The sequence below is a fragment of the Heteronotia binoei genome, chromosome 10, assembly GCF_032191835.1.
Source record: "Heteronotia binoei isolate CCM8104 ecotype False Entrance Well chromosome 10, APGP_CSIRO_Hbin_v1, whole genome shotgun sequence".
Lineage (NCBI taxonomy): Eukaryota > Metazoa > Chordata > Lepidosauria > Squamata > Gekkonidae > Heteronotia > Heteronotia binoei.
This window is the reverse complement of record NC_083232.1, coordinates 78,543,966-78,563,541: the sequence shown is the minus strand read 5'-3', so window position 1 is coordinate 78,563,541 and position 19,576 is coordinate 78,543,966. Positions and strand designations below refer to the sequence as shown.

Here is a 19,576-nt window from a genome sequence, read left to right as displayed (position 1 = left end):
GACTCAGTACTCAACCAGAAGCCAGTGTAGCTGGCACAGCAAAGGTTGAATGTGTGCCATCCACAGCATCAGGACTCATGCTGCCACATTCTGGACCCATTAGAGCTTCCAGGTCAGACCCAGGGGTAGGCCAGCATACAGCAAGTTACAGTTGTCTAACCTGGAGGTGACCATCGCATGGATTACTGTGGCTAGGTCCAAGCAAGACAGGAGGGGAGCTAGTTGCCGGGCCCGGCAGAGATGAAAAAAATGCCACCTTGGCAATGTGTATGACCTGGGTCTCCACTGAAGGGGAGGTGTCCAGTATCACACCCAAACTCTTGACAGCTGGCGCCAGTGCTAAGCGTGCCCTGTCAAGGGCCAGCAATATACACTCCAGCTCTAGCCCCACTCCCCCCAGCCACAGAACCTCTGTCTTGAATAGGTTCAGCTTCAGCCTGCTCTTCCTTAGCCAGTCCATCGTGGCCTCCAATCCCTTGGCCAAAGATGAGACAGTGGCTAACCAATAGACCAACAGTAAATACAGCTAGGTGTCATCTGTGTATTGATGACACCCTAACCCATAGCTGTGTACTATCTGGGCAAGGGGGTACATGTAGATGTTGAACAACATCGGGGAGAGGAGTACCCTGAGGGACCCCACACACCTGGGGGCATCTAATGGAAACATCCTCCCCTTGTGCCACCCTCTGTCCCTGAGCGTGGAGAAAAGAGAAGAACCACTGTAAGGCCATCCTGCATACTTCCACGTTGGCAAGGCGGTGAGCCAACAGATTGTAGTCAACTATGTCAAACACTGCTGTAAGGTCTAACAGTAACAGCAGTATCAACCTGCCTCGACCCAGCTGCATTCGGAGATCATCTGTTAAGGCAACCAGGACAATCTCAGTTCCATGGCCAGAGAGGAAACCAGACTGGAATGGGTCCAGCGCTGATATGTCCTCCAGAAATTATATTAACATTATTTTAACTTGGCATTTTATTAGGTGAAACTACATTGCAACCCCAGATACATCGCTGGTGTTTCAAATCTAATGGTCAGGATTGGATACATTTGCTATTTATAGTGCTACCTTCTGCTAAGTACCTCCAGCACAGAGTTCATACTGTCATTCTTTAATGCAAGTAAAATCTGAAGAACACAAGTAAGATTTGAGGAACACAAAAGCAACATCTTCTTCTCAACAGAGAATTCAAATTAATTGTCCATTAGGCATTTAGGATAATATGCTCCATATGAATTGATATAGTTGATATAAGGAAAAAGGGTATAACCAAAACCCTCTTTGGCTTTAATGAGCACTGAACATAAAAACTGGATCAGACCAGGCGTTCATTTTTTTCAACATCCTGTTTTTAACAGGTGCCAACTAGCTACCCTAGCGAGCCAACGAACAGGACACAAAGGACAAGGGGAAGAACAAGTGAAGTTACCTCCTATTGCTGATATTCAGAGATTTCCTGCCTCTAAATACAGAGGCTCCTTTAACTCACTGTGGTTTGTAGCCTTTGATGGATCCACGAACCTGTCTAATATCCTTTTAAAGCCATCTATGCTTGTGGCTATCACTATGTCCATTGGCAATGAATGCTCAAAGCGTAAAGAAATGTTTGTTTTGTCTGCTGTGAATTTACAGCCAGAATCTAAATTCCTCAATAACATGCTTTCAGATCCTGCAGAAATTTCTGTTCCTTCCTACAATTCATCACTTAAATTTTGGCACTGTCCTTCATTTTGCTATAGCTGTAAAATTAGTTATACTTCTTTTCAAATTGGCAATTCTCTCATTTTTCCAAAAAATCAAAATTAGGACACTCTTGCTTTTTTCAAATTACCCCAAATTCAGTTTCAGATAATTGTTTTCTTGCTATATTTCTTAGCTCTTTCTTCCATTTGTACTAGTCATAATTTAGTTAGAACTGTTTTCCACATGGCAGTCTAACTGGACACTGGAATTCCTATCATTCCAATCCAGAGTTCAGCTTCTGCTCTTATGCATATGAGAACTAGATTAGTAATTACTTGTTCAGGCCTTACCAAATGAGACAGTGCTCAACTTAAAGCTTTCCCTAGACAGACAAACATTAAATGAAATCCCAATTCTCTGAAGCACAGAAAAGGAAAAAGAAATACTTCTTTACAAGCAAGTGACATTTATTTGATCTGTCAATTAATCAATTTTCAGTAACAAAGACGGCAAAGGACACAGTAAGTTCCCCAACAGAGCAAGAAATTCGTTGCTTGTACTACACACTTTTTTACTGTGTAGAAAACTAACATGGCAACAGTAAATGTGGAATAACAAAGGTGCAGTAAGTTTTCCAGGTATGAAAAAGAAACAGTGACCAAAAGAATGCCTTTTTTTTACCTGATACAGCATACACACACAGTTTTTTGCAGTGCAATACAGCCAGATGAAGCAGTTCTGTACCGCTGCCAGAAAAGAGCAAGAGAAAAACTTGTGAACTTTCAAGAAAAACAATATCATATTGAGGTTGCTTAATTAGAATTCTTAAGTTTACTTAACTTTGGTTAAGATTAAGTTGTAAACTGCTACTAACCAGTAATGGCTACAATATTGTGGCTTGAAAGGATTTTCACATTCAGCACCTCTGACAAGTCACACTATATTTGAATGTTCATCAGGTTCTCACTTAATGGTATTTCTGCCTTTGTGCAAACCCATGAACTAAACTAGTTCACTTATCACTTTGTGATACATGTGCACGGCTTTATTTCAAAAAGACTGAGGATAATTTAATAATGGGCATCTCTGCAGAGTTCTTACAAATATCCAATTATGAGCTAAGAGTATTGAAGAGAAATAAACAATATTCTTTAAAGGTGAAAGAAAAATTAAATGGTAGTTTACGCTATGTACAATATGAGTGTGTTATATATGTCCAGGCAGAGTGGTAAAGCTGCAGTACTGCAGTGGAGCCCTCTGCTCATGACCTGAGTTCGATTCCAACGGAAGCTGGTTCAGGTAGCCGGCTCCAGATCAACTCAGCCTTCTAACCTTTCGAGATCAGTAAAATGAGTACCCAGTTTGCTAGGGGGAAAGCGTAGATGACTGGGGAAGGCAATGGCAAACCAACCCGTAAAAAGTCTGCCATGAAAACGTTGTGAAAGCAATGTCACCCCAGAGTCGAAAACGACTGGTGCTTGCACAGGGGACTACTTTTACTTTTTTCATATACCTAAGTACAGTATTTAACAATTCAACTATTCCCTAAGTTGATTCTGTCAATTTTAATATAAATGTTTGGTCAGTTTCAGGCAGAATAATGTAAACATGCGGGTTAGGGAATAGGGGACATACTGCAGACTTGTGTACTCCTTCTCCCCACTCCCTCCTCCCACCTACATGAAGATTTCCTGGTTTCCTCTAACCATAGTTTGACATGGTGTTGAAATCAGGCATAATGATGGACTGCAACAGGTATTCAAACAGTAGTTAATTCCTGAAAATAGGCTTTGTATTTCAGTAACAATCTGGGAGAACTACGCAATTGCATTTTGTCAGGATGGGCTCCTGACAATGGTCCTGAATGCTACTGATGGTTATTGATGCTAAAAGTGCAGTTGTATTTGTTTGATCGACTGAAGAATCTCTGTAGTATTTTCATTGCTTATGAATTATGTTTTGGTTGTATTTTCATTGCTTATGAGTTATTCACATAATCATGTATTCATATACTTTATATATTCACATATCCATACACACTGTCCCGGCTGGGACCAGCCAGGACTCACACTGTGCCCCCTCCACCTCCCAATAAATCCCAGCAGCCCCGCCCCCCTACTTCAGCAGGCCCCTGAGAGACCTGCCAGGATAGGCACCCTGCCAGCTGCATTGTCGGGAGGCTGCTGACTCAAGCCACCAAGTCAGGCCCTGGGTCTGGGCGGAATGCTATCCAATCACCCAGCCACAAGGCAGGGGGCAAGCCACTGGGGAGAGGAGCAGGAACCCCACCGACCCGCTTGCCAGCCCCCAGACGCAACCCTTGAGGCCAGCATGCAGTGCGTCGGCACCTCCCAGCCCGCAGCAGGCCTTGAGGAAGAGACTCTGGGGCAGGGCCAGGAAGATGAACAGCTGTCTGGATATCTGGCCTCATGTAGGGGGACAGAGCAAGCCAGCTGGGAGGGATATAAAGAGGAGAGGCAGCAATGATGGGGTCAATGAGGTGACAGAGGAGCTGGAGGCGAGCAGACAAGTCAGAGAGAGAAGAAGCCAGAGGAGCCAGTCCATAGGAAGCCGGCCAAAGAGGGGGCTGGGTAAGGTTAACCCAGTCTCCCACCCAGTCTGAGGCCACTAACTGCCATTCCAAGAGGGGAGCCTCACCAGGATGCACAACAGCCACCAGGGGAGGACGGACACCTGAGGAGGTGGGGCGTGACACACATATTCATGGTTTCATATATTAGTAGTATAGACTGGTGTGGATCATGAATAGATATGTCTATAAGACTTGTATTTCACCAACTGTTATGTTGTATACTTAATCCTTCTGAGTAACTAATGTGAGACTGCTCCAAGTAAGAGGAAAATGTGACCCTGAGAGAATTGCTGGTTATCACATCTCCCAAGAAACGGAAGATGGAGACAAGGGAGAGTAGCTTTGGACTGGAATGTGCAACCTTGACTTACCCAAAACATTATGGATCTAAGAACTCTTTTAAATGTATTTTGGTGCTGGAATTGTGCGCCCAGAATTCTAGCATGCAAGGCTGGGGGCATTAGGTTATCTGTATATAAGTTTAATTTTACTTCAGTTCTAGCAAGGAAAGGCTTTCTTACTATAAATATTTGCTTTGCCAATTTGTCTCAAATAAAGCTTCTTCTGCATTTAACCTGAGACGTTCCCTTGAGTGAGAAGAAGAAGAAGATATTGGATTTATATCCCGCCCTTCACTCCGAAGAGTCTCAGAGCAGCTCACAATCTCCTTTACCCTCCTCCCCCACAACAGACACCCTGTGAGGTGGGTGGGGCTGGAGAGGGCTCTCACAGCAGCTGCCCTTTCAAGGACAACCTCTGCCAGGGCTATGGCTGACCCAAGGCCATGCTAGCAGGTGCAAGTGGAGGAGTGGGGAATCAAACCCGGTTCTCCCAGATAAGAGTCCACACACTTAACCACTACACCAAACTGGCTCTCTCTCTGAGTGATACTCAGAGCAAAACCTTACACATTTACTCTGACTCCATCTTCAAAATATTCTTGTGTACCCAACTCTGACTACATACTGCCTTGACATAGTTACACAGGCTGAGTGATCCTTCATTGTCTGGATCACATACCCAGAAAGAAAGAAAAAGGCAGCGGTGACTATGAGAATGAAAGAACAAAAATATTACATGGGGGGGGGGAGGATGCAATGGAGAACATTTCAAGAAGGTCAACACTCTTTTTATGGCAAACATGATTATGCCCTCTTCCACAAATTCTGCAGTTGTCCAATTTTGGTGTCACAGCAAACTATGGTTACAGGCAGTGTTCCCTCTAAGTTGAGTTAGTGTGAGTTAGCTCACACTGAACAAAGTAATTTATGCAACAGATCACAACTTTAATGACAGTAGGTCATGAAGTAGAATTTTTGCTCACAAGACTCCACAGTTTAGAAGGAGTATTGGTTAGAGGAATCAGGAAAATGAATGAAGAAATTAGTATGTGAGAAGGAAGAAAGAAAGGAGTTGTAAGAACCAGAGGCATGTTCCCAACTAACCTGGATGATTATCTAAACAAATTATAAGCGTTAGGGTTTGTAGAATCTTTCGGGATCAAGTGCCGTGTTCTCAATGCACTCAATGCACAGCAGCCAAGAAGGTCTGAGCGCCTGCTCCGGCTGCAACGCCACTGAGGATGTTCTCCGCAGCTGAGAACGAAACGTCTGGAAGGAAAACTTTCCCCAGTAGAACACGGCACTTGATTCCGAAAGATTCTACAAACCCTAATGATGTTACCAGCCATGAAAACCTGAAATCTTTGATAAATTATAAGCGTTTTGCACAATTAAAAAAAAACAACCCCTAATTTTGTAATCTGCATTTCAAAGAAATATTTCTTATGAAGAAAAAACTGTATGTGCCAAAATCCATGTTTTGATTCTAACATACCTGCTATTAAGCAAGCCCAAGACACTTCATAATGTACCTATTCAACCCTTGGGGAGGTAAGCTGGCTTTGATTATAAACTATCTGAACCCAAGTCCCCTAATTAGCAAGGTAATTAGCAACACCATTTACTTACGAAACAAATTTTCCTACTTCCACCTGCAGTATCGGTTCACGTAACTGCGTTTCTAAGAGTAACTCTTCAGCTTGCACAGGGTCTCCAGGTTTTGCAGGATGGGGATTATAGATTCTAAGAAATCCCATGTAACTGCCCACAATTATTTTATCTGAAATATAAATGTATGAAAGAGGTAACACTGAAATTTATAAGCCTGGTCCTATCTTAAACTGCTCAGGATGGATCTCAGAGTAGTAGTCTTACAGTTCATTTCTCAGAATAATCACCTGGAATTAATGCTCTTCAAATTCGACAAAATATACTTCCAACTCAACACACATGGGACTGCAACTTCAGATGAACACCCATACAACAGGTATCACATTTCCCTATGCCTATTTGCCGTCTCTGATTGGTTAATAAATTCCTCTTGGTAACTCCATCAGTTCTCCAAGTGGAGATGGCCTCAGCAAGGATTCATTACTTTACTATGAGGGCCCTTACACCTTGCAAAAGCCTTCTGGAAACTCCAGATGCTCTTTCTTTCTGTCACTTCACAAGGCAGTTGACCAAAACAAATGGGTAATTTTTCTTTAAACTATGCATTGATTGTTTGTGTGAATTTTATATTTGTTACTGTAACTTTAATTCTGGTGTCCTATAAATGAGTTTGGAACATTTTGGAGAAATGGGATACACATTTTCAAATACACACACAAGCAATACATCTTCAAAGTAACAGTCAAACCAATAGTCAAAACTTCAAACCTACAAAACAGTTTCCACTTACCTTGTCCACTGCAGCTGTTGTCAACATTTGCAACACATAAGCATCCTTGATCAAATTCTTCTTTATTGCCAACTACTGTAGACCACCAGTCACGGGCTTTAAATAAAGACATTCTCCTTCAGCCCTAATGGGAAATTAACAAATCATTTGTAAACACACCTTTTAGTATACTGTTTATAGTCAAACTGCAGTTTTGAGTAAATACTTAAGCGAATGACCCTAACATCTATTCAGTATTTTCCCAACCACAAGATTGCTGTTACATTTAGTTGTAGAACATAAATAGCTATATGACTATGCATCATCTTCAGTCTCCTTATAAAATACTCCCTTAAATAAATGGGTTATAATTTTAGATGGACCAGTTTTTCTATGCTCACTTGTTCGGAAAAAAAAATGAACATGATGGGATGTAATCCCACAATTTAAAAGGAAAACACATCTGTTGGTATCATATTGGAGAAAGGAAAAAAATCACAATCCAACATGGTCTAGTGAGTCCACTCCTCCCACACCACATCACATGCTGATTTTTAGAACTCAGATGACCTTCAAAAGCAGCTTGTAAGACTGGGTTGAGGCTACTGGGAGATGAGGAGAGATTAACATCCTGCATAATGCATATGCAAGTCTTTATGTGCTTAGAAGGAACCAGCTGATCACATGCATTGCATTCACTCACACACATTAACAGCTGCTGATACCAACAAACATTTAACATACCACAACTTAATCACTTAATTCTGCTCATTACTTATTTATAAATATTTTCACACAGAGCGTTCAGTATGAGAGCTCTGTACCAGCTATAAAATAACAGTAGCTCTACAGATTAAACTATAATGGAGCACATTTCCTCCCTCAAAAGGACTAGGACTATCAAATTGCAACTTCCTTCAAAAAGAGCAGGGATCCTTTTTCTTACCTTGTAGAAAGTCAATTTAAAGGATCGAGTATGGAGTACATACAACAGGATAGACTAAAAACCTTCCTAACGGTTGTCTCTCACATCCCCTCTCTTCCCCCCAAAAGCTGTTCTTGTAGGTTGGGGAAGCAGGTGCTTTAACTGAGACCTCAACATGGTTCTAACAGCCATAATTAGAAAGAAAAATCAAAATCTTCTCCTCCTGAATCAAACTATGTCCTTCTCACATATAGGCTACTACAGTCCTGACTGAAGGGAAGTGTTACATATTAAAACAACAAACAGCAAAGCAAGATTATAACGTAAAATCCCTTAATAGCACAAATCAATCAACAGCAATTAACAAGTTCCTGCTGATTTTAATGTAACAGCACTGTACCCATGAACAAGACAAGCATCAAGGCCTCTGATGTAATCACTCTGCAGTTGCCCTTAAGACACAAGGAACTCAATCTAGCAAGACACAAATAGACTACTTTAATACCTGCTTGCACTTATTTGGAACACAGTGAAGCAATAGTCCTTGACTCAGCCTAGAATTACTAGGTTAAGTACAGCAATTAAAATATTTTAATTATGCACACCAAATACTAGCTTCTTTTAAACATGCAAACAAGTTGTTCAGTTCTTTGGAAAAAAACCTGTTGAAGCACCTGTTGCACACCCAAGCCACAGTATCTTTCTTTAAACATATGCAGCTGAAACACTTGCCTCACGGAACTCAAAACACTGTGGGCATAAGTTTTTAGATGCTGTTCTGCATGGTATATCACTATCCACAATGGGCAGTCATTAAATAAATGTCACTAGATGCTCCCTATAGACTCTGGCAACACATGAGTTTCTTTACCTTATCCAACTCATGCAAGAGAGAAAGTGTGTTTGTCACATACTTAATTATCCAAACAACTCAACACCAAGGATTCTTACTCACAGGAACCAGCAACTTCAGTGTTGATTATTCTCATAGGGCAAAATCTGCAAATGTATACACTCTTGTTGGTAAGCTCCACTGAACATAACAGAACTTGCTTCCACAAAATATACAAAAGCAGGGATAGCTAAGCAGCAATCCTACATCTACCTAAGCTGTACTCAGTTACACTGGGCCCTAGTTCTAGGGCAAATGCATAAGTTTTGATAGCAAGGCACAATTCAAAACACACTTACCCTGGAGTAAGCCCCCTTGAAGATACTGGGTCTTACTTCCCAGTAAGCACCCACAGGCTTGGAATACTAAACGTCACAAGTAATACAAGAGTGTCTCTTTTTCCACTACGCAGAACACAACACTAAGCTCATCTAATCTACTTACCCGACTTGTCCAGGAATCCTGGGGAAGGGGACTCTCTTCTCCCCTGCCCCACCCCCCCCCCCAACTTTCAATTATACAGAAGGAGCAATGGCACCAGCCCGTGCAGGGAGGCTCGATTCTGTGTGTGTGAAGAGTGCATGGAAATGCTCGTCCCCGAGGCTCTGTCTACCCCGACAGGCTGCGAGAGTTGTCGGTGTGTGTCAAGGGCCAAGAGAGGACGACTCCGTCCTTGTCACAAGCGCTGCTTGTGAAACGGGAGTCTACTCAGGGCGACCATAAGGGAAAACACAACAGGCAGAGGCTGGAAGAAAATATAAAACGACTTCTCCAAAAGAGATTCCTAGAAGGGGGAGAAAAACTGAGTGCAAGGACTCAGGTAGCTGCTAGTACTGGGTTAAGTCAATAAAAGCCGACACCATCCCGCTATCCTCCTCTGCCCGACGCCATTTTGGCTCCCGTTGTCATAGCGCCTCAACAACCAATGTAAGCCCCGCCCGCTGCCATTCTCAACCAACAGCGCCAGAACAAGCCGCTCCAAGACAGCGGCAGGCGGAACTGGGGCGTGGGGCATGCTGGGAAACGTAGTCATCGTCCCCCGAAGGTAAAGCGGGGTAAACGCGTGGTGCGTCGAACTTCTTTGTGTGGGACGGAAGGGGAAGTTTCCTTATTTATTTTTTGTAAAGTCCGAAATAAGGCCTACCGTCATCCCCATCCCCGCACCCCTCTAGTCATTGCGTGTGTGGTAGCGTATGATCACGAAGAACCTGTCGAAAGGACCCCCCCTCCCCCCAAAAAAGACGAAAGAGGCACAGGCCTCACCCCCCCGCTGTCGTCAGAATGGTTTCTCCCTCTCGACTATCTCCCTCCCCATAATTGATCCTTTCCCTCAAATGGGGAGCGTTAAACCGTCGTATGTTTCGGTTGGAGGCGCGCGCCGTGCGGGGAAAAGGAGGGGCGGGGAGGGGGTTCGAACAGGAGGCCGACGCGTTCTGGGTTCCCCTCTCCCCACAGAAGAAGGGATTTCTTGGGGTACGGAGCGACTCGGCCTGAGGTGCGGAGCGTCGGTGACAGCCGCGTCGGGAGAAGCGGGCTGCCCCCGGCTACTGTGCCCCCTGCCTCGACCTACGCTGCACCCCGGCTCCGAGGCAGGTCGTTGTTATGGACAAGAGCGCCGTTGCCAAAATGGGAGCGGTGGCCAGCGCCAGCGTGTGTGCCCTGGTCGGCGGGGTGGTTCTGGCTCAGTATATCTTCACCATGAAGAAGAAGACGGGCAGAAAGACCAAGATTATAGAGATGGTAGGCGCACGCGCATTGGGAGGGGGGGAGCTCAGTGGTTGTGTTAGCCATGTGGGGCCTGGTGTGCCCAGGCAGCACCCAATGATGAAAACGGCCAATGAGATTCCGGAAGCAGACAGAACTTTATTGCAATAAAGGGGGCCTTGGCAGCTAAACCGAGGACTCCCTTAGTAAGGCATTAGCACTGCAGGTGTCTTATGATTCTACAGTTTAAACTTCCTTTATGGCTAAATAAGTACATTTGCCAAGCATATATTTCTTTAACTTTTATTTAGAGAGCCTTGCAAAAGCTACTCTTTTCCTGACCACTTTTGCTTAATCAGTAATGTTTGGGACATCTTTGCTACATCCTGTTTTGCTCTTTAGCTGCATTCAGCTAAACTACTTAGTTTGCTCAACTGAAATTAGCTTGTGTAAGGGATTATCTGGCCTGAGCTGCTCAAAGCAGTAAGCAGTTTAAAATGGCTTCAGCCTTGCCTATCAGTAGTAGTAGTCTAGCTGTTGCCTTGGGAGGAAGTCCCTCACATGGTTGCAGTCCCGGATGCCTTAGTTTTTGGGGTTTTTTAGAGAAACCCTTCAATGTTATGGTTTCTGCTTTTCCTGCATACCGGTTCTGTATGTATCTGCTGGAGATGAAAGGAAATCTCATTAAGATGTAATAAGCTGCTTTACACCAGTACCAGAACAAAGCAGTAGACAAGTGTACCTTTAAGACCAACTAAGTTTTATTTATAATGTAAGCTTTCGTATGCTCTTAAGCAGACTTCATCAGACAAAATGGGAATGGCAAGCAGCAATTCTTAATATAAGTGAGTTGGTACATAGAATCATGGGAATGTTTTTAGCAGATTAAAAGAATCACAGATAGGGATCTGTGTTAGTGTTAGAACAAAGTAGGATTGAAACAATACTGGGGGGGTGATAAAAGGCTGACTGCTGTTGTAGGTGCGAAGTGCCATAAATCTAGGTAACATTCTGGCTTTGTTAGTTTGAATAGAGGGTATGGTTTCTCAAGAGGTTATAACATACATTATAGTTTGCCATTAGAAAAAAAGGAAGACATTAAAATACAGTGGAGGATGGGTTGGTATATGCAATAAGACAAACAGCCAATATCTCCCATTTGAGTACGTCAATACAAAAACAACATTCTGATATACTGTTCTAAAAGAGAAATAATGTAAGTTAGCCATTAAAAAAACAGGGTGCATTAAAGTATAGTAGAAGGTGGGTTAGTATATGTAATGAGACAAATAGCCCACATCCCTGATTTGAGCATGCCATCACAAAAAACCCCCATTATTCTGATACACTGTTCTAAAAGAGAAATACATTGGAACACTGTACCATTTGGGAACATCAGTGCGAGGCCTCTGTGCCTTGTCTGTTGCCCCTCTGAAGGGACTGGCTTGAATGGGAAAAGGCTGCTGGACTAGGTGGACCACTGATCTGATATGGTTCCTCAAGCAGTTTACAAGAATATATATGCTTCCTCAGTTATTTGAGTTGGGGTTTTACTTCTGAATAAGGATGCTTTAAGTCAAGGCTACTGTTGTCTGTATGCATACTTCTATGGGAAAAAATTGCAGGAGACTTGAGGCATCATTATAAAGATGAACGTTCGTTCTTGAATAGACTACATAAGATGGAGCCCCCTTCCGCAAATGTTAGTGAGCTGTAACTTGCCAGAGTTTGTGCTGAAACCAGAGAGACTTTCTCTCTGTGTGTAAAAACACATACGAGAGGGAGATTATAGGACAGGAGTTGGATGGGAAGAAAATGGCACCAGACAAAAAGTCTCCTAGCATGTATCTTAAAAGAAATTTGTCACCATTTTCTTCCCATCCAACTCCTGTCTTTGAGATGGCACTGGACTCCTTGTGGTAACAGTAGTTGTCTGGAATTGGCTTCCACAGGAGTAAGCCTTATTGAGTCTGCAGTATCTGACTTTGAAGCTGTATCCTTGTGCAGTCTTGACCTGGAAGCAAGGCACGCTGAAGAAAGTGCTAGTTATTCCAGAATTAATATGCAGTGGATTTAACAGCATTCTTAAGATTCCCTTAGTACAGTGTGAGCATGCCTTAAAATAAGTAGGGCTTGTTCCTTAATACACATGTTTTAGAGTCAGGCTGAGGCAGGCCTGTCACATACTTGTGTTGTTTGAACTTCCTACTAAATGCATGTAGCACTGCTGTTTGAACCTGAGCAGCAATCTTTGCATGGGACACTTGCCTACAAACAGTGGGATTTTTTTTTAAGTGAGCATAGGCCAAACATTCTGATAAGGAAGCAAGGGGAAAGAAAAGATCAGTTTGTTTTAATGAGTCCATAGCAACAAACTGTACCTTTGCTGTAGCTTTAGTATTGTACCGTAATCCACACTGCACCCAAAAGCATTTACTGGAAGGTTAGCAAATCCATTCTCTTAGTCCTGTGTGAAGGCACGTTCTTAGTCACTTAATGGAGGTTAGTATCTGGTTAATATTCAGTTGTAATCCATTGACTAAACAGTAGATCTTAAATCCTTTTACACATGTTAATGAATAACATAATTATTCATCTGAAATATATATGTAGTGAAAGACTTGTAACTGCAGAACATGGGCATGATCTTTTGTGCATGACACAGAAACTAAAAATAAAAACATGACTAGGTGATTAAGTCTGTTTTCAGTCGCATATAGCTACTTAAAAGAGGAGGATAAGAAGCATGCATCATATTGTGCTAATATTGTGCTTTTTAGAAAGTATTTGTAATTTCAAAAACACAGAACATGTATTTCTGAAAAAGTGTGAAACAGTTGTCAAAAGGACTGAGTAAACCCTTCCTTCAGTTTTGATTCAGAAAAAAAGTTTATGTTGTAAAATCAGCAAGATTAGCAGCTCACTAATCCTTGGTTAGGAACAAGTTATCAAGATATTGTGTGCCTCCTTTAAAAATGTTTTTAAAAATAGAGCTCTGAACACAGAACACTTGTTGTTTGGCCCTTAATATGAACCTGTGATGATAATTTTAGACAACAAACTCTGTAACAAATAACGCACAGTATCTCGTTTATATGACTGTGAACCGTAATATCCAAATCATTCAGTATATCACATTGACTTTTAAAGGGTAGATGAGCTTCATGTGTACAAAGCAAGTGGCCTGATGTGTTGCAGGGGTATATTTACATTCCCAAGAAAGCTGGTGTTTCTTGTTTCTATAAAAGTTGGGAGACTTGTTCTTGGCCAGAAAAGTAGAAATGAAGTTGAGCATAAGTTGTGGAGGGGCAAAAGTGTTCCTAGTAGCAAGAAGCTGAGACCAGGTATATGTCTCAATCAGAGAGTAGCAGGTTGTATTAAGGAGATAAGAACAGTTTTGTTGTTGCTTTCCTTTTTTGCAGTAGTGCAGCAGTCCTTACAACTCGAAGGACAAAGAACAGTTTCAGTTTTTATTTTAATTTTTTGCTAGGTAACAATGAAACATTTACTCCTTACAGTTCCTCTTGTCACCCAGTACAACTCTAGTCCAGCTAATGTCTGCTTCCATTTTATTCTTTTCTTGTTTTGTTCCCTTGATTCAAAGCAAAGGAAGAAATAATCAGTTAATACCCCCTACCTATATTTTATCCTCCTTGTGATCTGTAGGTAGCTTAAGTTGAGAGAGGGAGAAACTGGTCCACAGTCAGCCATTTTATTTGTTTATGTCTTTCTCCTGTAGTAGGATTCAAGGTGACTCCCAGTAAGCTTCCACACTGTGCGGGAATTTGAACATAGGTCTTTCCAGTTCTAATCCAGCACTTTGACCTCTGCACCAGATTAGTGTAGCATACTGGTGTCAGTATGCTTTTCATAATATTGTTTCTGTATAACAATATCTGCATATACAAAAACTGCAGAACAAGTGCAGTCCTTTGTGTACAGACTTGACAGTAAGTCCCATTTTAATCACCAGGACTTAATTTGGAATTAACATAAGATATGTATGGCCTTAATGTTGTGGCCCATATTGCAGTTTACTGGCTATATCGCTCAAGCAGGGTACCTTAATTTTTAGAATAACAGTGTTGAATTGTATAGTAAAATAGCTCTTTGTTATGGAATTATGATTCTGTGTTTAGATGTTTCTTACATTAGAGTGCAATGAAGTGAGAGGCTCATTAACACTTCTCTTGAGGTGTTTTGCTATTCAGTTGTTACTGAAGTCAGTGATTCTTTAATTAGCACTTTAGAATCTATTCTTAAAATGCATGAATAAGTAAGTTCCATTGCCTTTGCTCTAGTTTTGTTCAGCTGTACGAATCAGAGTTCAAGAATGGATAAGGGGAATAAAAACCTGTTTAAGTGTCAGTAAATTCTTCTATTAGTTATGCCTGTCCAGCTCCTGTACACTTCATGTTGGAAGAGAATGTGCATGTGCCACATATATTCAGACAGCTGAGAATGTAGTTTAGAATCCAAACCATAGGTTGTGTTTCCCAATGTGCATGTAACCATGGTTTAGCATTTCTTGACCACTTTTATTTTCTTTATGCTCACACTTAAGCTTTAAGCTTAAATTCATTTTAATCAATCTGTTCTCCAAGGAGTTTAGGACAGCATACACCATTATCTTTTCATTCATTTTATTTTCACAATAGTGAGGTGACTGAGACAGAGAGTAACTGAGCCAAGGTAACCCAGCAAGCTACATGCTAGATCTGAGATTTGAACCTGGGTCTCCCAGATCCTAGGCTACCCCTCTGATCACTACACTGAACTGGATCATTTTTTCAGATTGTAACTATAGTAACTATGGCTTTAAAATTATGGTGCATACCAAATTGCAGTTAAAATATTATTTACTATGATATCTAAACAGAGCTGGTACATGTTTAGGCCTGTGATTTTAGTCAAAAAGCTAGCTTAATATGCACCACTTGGAGTACTGCTTCTTACTCACAGGAGATGAGAAGTTGGAAGACATTATGTAACATAGTGTATGAAATGTTAAACCTGTGCTGAAGAAGAGATTTGAATAAGGACATGGTTTCATATTCAGTCAGCTTCTAGCAGCATTGCAACTGTAGAAAGCCAAGCTGTGGTGATCAGCCTACAGCAGTAGAACTGTTCTAGTATAAGACCATTATTAACTCCTCTGCATACCTGCAGACTCATCACGTATGCAGAAAAATATTTGCTCATAAATTAAGAAAGAAAGGAAGCCAAAAACGATTCAGAGCGGATTGAGCACATACAATGCCTTACAGGAGCCACAGAAAGCTGAGAGCAGAAAAAAGAAAAATTAAGGGGGAAAGATCACAGTTTTGAACACCTAACAGAGCTTCTCTGTGCTAATTCCCCACCACCAAAACCAGATATTACCTTTAAATGCTGTTTGAAGCGAAACAATTTGGTAGTGGTGGAAAGATAAACTTTATAGAGGTGATTTTAGATGTCAAGTGGCAATAGCAGGTGATTGACAATGGCAGGCAGGCTTGATTAGATTATGTGTGATATGCAGAAGGGTAAGTAGTTACGGGGATACCAGCTTTAGTAATGAGACAGAAAACCTAGGTCTCAGTTCCATCCAGGAGGATGCAAAGGATAGATGGACATAAATCTGATACTGGAAGCCACAACATTCATTTGCTGTCCTAAGAGTAGCAGTGCTCTGAGAAAGGAATATCTAAGGGAGATTAGAAAGAGAGGCTGCTGAGTTGCATTTGATAATGAAGAAGACGATGACATTGAATTTATATTCTGCCCTCCACTCAGAATCTCAGAGCAGCTCACAATCTCCTTGATCTTCCTCCCCCAAAGCAGACACCCTGTGAGGTGGGTGGGGCTGAGAGGACTCTCACGGCAGTTGCTCTTTCAAGGACAACCTCTGCCAGAGTATGGCTTACCAAAGGCCATTCCAGCAGGTGCAAGTGGAGGAGTGGGGAATCAAACCCGGTTCTCCCAGATAAGAGTCCACACACTTAACCACTATACCAAACTGGCTCTACAGTTTTGAATGAAGCTCAAGACAATGCATCCTCCTGGACTGAATTGAGAGCTAGTTTTCCTGTCTCGTTATTTACGTGTACTATTATCATTTGGCATCTGAAATCACTCCACTCTCCAAGATACAAGGACCAATCCAAGTGTTCTAACTCCTAATCAAGGTCTTTTGAAAGGAAAAAAATCCAGACGCAAACAAATATAATATTTTTTAAAAAAATATTCAGAACAAGCCAAAATGTACATTGTGCTTGTCAGAAGAAGCCAGCCAGCCACCCTCCCTCCCAAGAAGTGTGCTTGCACACAAAAGTTTATTCCTGAAATAGAACATTATTGGTCTTGAAGCTGTGTTCTTGTTCTCTCTCCCTCTCTCTCTCTCCCTCCCCCATCCTCCCCCAAAGAGAAGCAGCCCCTGGGAAGGAAGTAGACGCTTTTGTGTATGTGTGTGTAGAAGGGAGAGAGAGTGTCTTTGTATCTCTCCCACATTAAGCAGGAAGTAGCCATGGAGCTCTCTGTATACCTGTGTGTGTGTATGGGTGGCGAAGGAGGCATGAGGCAGGAAATAAAGAGCTACTGAAGGAGCAGGGGAAAAGCAAGCTGCAGCAGCAGCCTTGGAAAAGGAAGCAGGAGAGGGAAGTTTCTAGGGGACCTTGTATAGGCAGGATGTGGCCTATGGGCCGCATGCTTGACACACTGCTCTAGTTATTTGTTGTGCCCTGGATTTGGGAGAAGGTAAGATCAGGCTGTACCCAGTCCCTGTTTCTTCTCCAAACTCTCTTATACAGGCAGGGATAGAGATATAATACTTCTCCCATATTAGGAAAGCTGAACAAAGTTTGAGTCCAGTAGTGCCTTTAACATCCGCAAAGTTTTATTCAAGGTATAAGCTTTTATGTGCATGCATACTTCTTCAATTATGTTGAAATAGAAATTGCCAGTCCATACATACAGGTAAAGGGTGAGCAGCAAATTAGCATATAGCTTTAAAAATGGTTTGACCTGAGTATCACCATACACAACCTGGCTAGCCTAATTTGGATTAATTAAATGAAATGGATAAAATGTCTCCGGGGCGGGGGGGAATTCTGGACTATAGTAAATGAACACAGAACTCCAAGAGTTCACCCACGATCTCTATAAATAGAAATGAACTGGGGCCCAGAACTGGAACCAAACTGGAATAACAAGTTTAGTTTATATGCTCGCCATTTGTTTTGGTTTAAGTTTTTGTTTTGTTTTGGTTTAATTCTGGGGTAGGGGAGGACAGAGTGAAGGAAATAAATATAGCAAAATCATAGATCAATGAGCAGATGTACCTTTCTTAATTGTGAATTGCTGAGAGTAATTTCTTGAGATTCTGCTATCACACTGCATCCATCTCCTCTCAAGCATGTAGGCAATCTTACAACATCCTCTTCTTTGAAGTGGCCCAATTGTCTGTGCAGTGTATCTCCTCTGTCTCCAGACCAGAGAAATACATTCCAATCAGCTATTCCAAATAACAAATAAAATAGGGTATATAGCCCTCCTAGGGAATTGGTGAGAATACAGATGTAAGGGCTGGATGAAGTTAGCATGTATAGTGAGATAAGAGAACAAAATGGCAGAGTTATGGGTGAGAGCAAAATGGCAGAGTTTGGTGGCAAGGTCAGCTGTGGTGGTGTCAGAAAGCATGAGTGATTATACTGGATATTAGTGGTTCAGGGGAAGTACATAGCCTGAGAGCTCAGCCAACTCTCACTGTTCTGTGATGGTGGGATTTTTCATTCAGTTATCTTTCACCTGCCCAAGGTAGTATACAAGATACAAGGTAATGTAATCCACTTCAGTGAAATCTGAACAGCAAATGAATATTCCAGTAAAAATAAATATGCTCCAGTGGGAAAATAGGAATACAGTGAAACAAAGCAATTAAAACAACAATGGCATGAATATTGTATTTAAAGAATCTGACATTTGATTTCAGAGAGAACCTTACCAGTGGCACTTTCTTTCAAAACATGGTGATAAACAAGGTGCTATCCTATGTAGGCATCAGTGACTTTGTGATATCAGGTTATGATTCCCCCACCTCCATTATTTGCATCTTTACAGCTGTAATCCTTTTTTTAAAAAAAAAACCTTTCAGAATGAGTGGGAGTAAGACCCATTGAACAAAATGAGAACTATTTCCAAGCAGACTTGTTTAGGATTATTCCTACATCTATTGAGCTAGTAATCTTTCTGCTCTTTGGAGTTATAACCCACAAGAATGTTCTGTTAGACACTGTTCTGATTAGTGTGGAGAAAAGGCCTGGAAATACCGGATTTATTAGTTCTTTTCTTACCTAAGTACAAAGTTTGCTTTATGTTTCTTTGTACAGGATTTAACTTATCGCAATTAATGGAGTCATTTGGAACTGTTTTTTAGAAATGGAATTTAAACCAGTTGCTTTTCAGCCTTATTTTAGTTTTGAAGTGATACATACTCTCTGGAAGCCCGCTCCTATGTATGTTCACTCAGAAGCAAGTTGCATTGTCCAAGCAAGTCAGAGATAGGACACACTGAATTCATTGATACTTAGGTCCCTGTAAACTATATAGAATTACAGCCTAGGAGTATCAATGCTTTTGTTGTTCAGTAGCACAGTCGAGTCCGACTCTTTGCAACCCCGTGAAGGGCTAATGGCACTATTTTCGCTGTCCTAGTTTCTTTGTATTCTTCCAAGAATCTTGATGGATATCAGAAATATGCTGACTGGTAGGGTGAGGTCAGATCACAAGCACAAAAGGTCACTTCATCTGATGACTCTAGATCCAAGTTTCTTAGTACCTTTTCTCTGTCCCTGATTACTTTTGTGTTTCTAAAGTGCTGCTAGCTAGTGGAGCTAGTACAGTTCCCCTGCCCCATCATTAACTATTTTGATTTGAAACTTTTAACTATTCCTGTAGATTCATTATATTTAACTATATATAATTTTCTGTTCAATGTTAACTCTAACATCATCATGCAAAGTGATTTTTGAACATAAAGTAAAAAGTAGGTATGGATAAAATTAATGTAATAAATT

The 19,576-nt window shown here is 41.5% G+C and overlaps 2 protein-coding genes across 5 annotated transcripts in view; one reads left to right on the top strand and one right to left on the bottom strand.

The window, feature by feature from the left end:
• The window catches only part of BBS9 (Bardet-Biedl syndrome 9), a 316,421-nt gene extending 306,678 nt beyond the window's left edge, over positions 1 to 9,743 (bottom strand). Inside the window, exons 1-4 of the mRNA XM_060247641.1 lie at positions 9,264 to 9,743; positions 7,024 to 7,147; positions 6,252 to 6,402; positions 2,370 to 2,434 (exon numbers count right to left, since the gene is read on the bottom strand). Coding sequence (XP_060103624.1) covers positions 2,370 to 2,434; positions 6,252 to 6,402; positions 7,024 to 7,135 — 328 coding nt within the window. The 5' untranslated portion in view covers positions 7,136 to 7,147; positions 9,264 to 9,743. The remainder of the gene's footprint in view (positions 1 to 2,369; positions 2,435 to 6,251; positions 6,403 to 7,023; positions 7,148 to 9,263) is intronic.
• Positions 9,744 to 10,177: 434 nt separating this feature from the next.
• NT5C3A (5'-nucleotidase, cytosolic IIIA) overlaps positions 10,178 to 19,576 on the top strand; it is a 29,492-nt gene continuing 20,093 nt past the window's right edge. Inside the window, exon 1 of one of the 4 annotated variants that reach the window (XM_060247637.1) lies at positions 10,178 to 10,559. In XM_060247637.1, coding sequence (XP_060103620.1) covers positions 10,422 to 10,559 — 138 coding nt within the window. In that variant the 5' untranslated portion in view covers positions 10,178 to 10,421. The remainder of the gene's footprint in view (positions 10,560 to 19,576) is intronic. The other 3 variants (XM_060247640.1, XM_060247638.1, XM_060247639.1) reach the window with 3 other exon arrangements.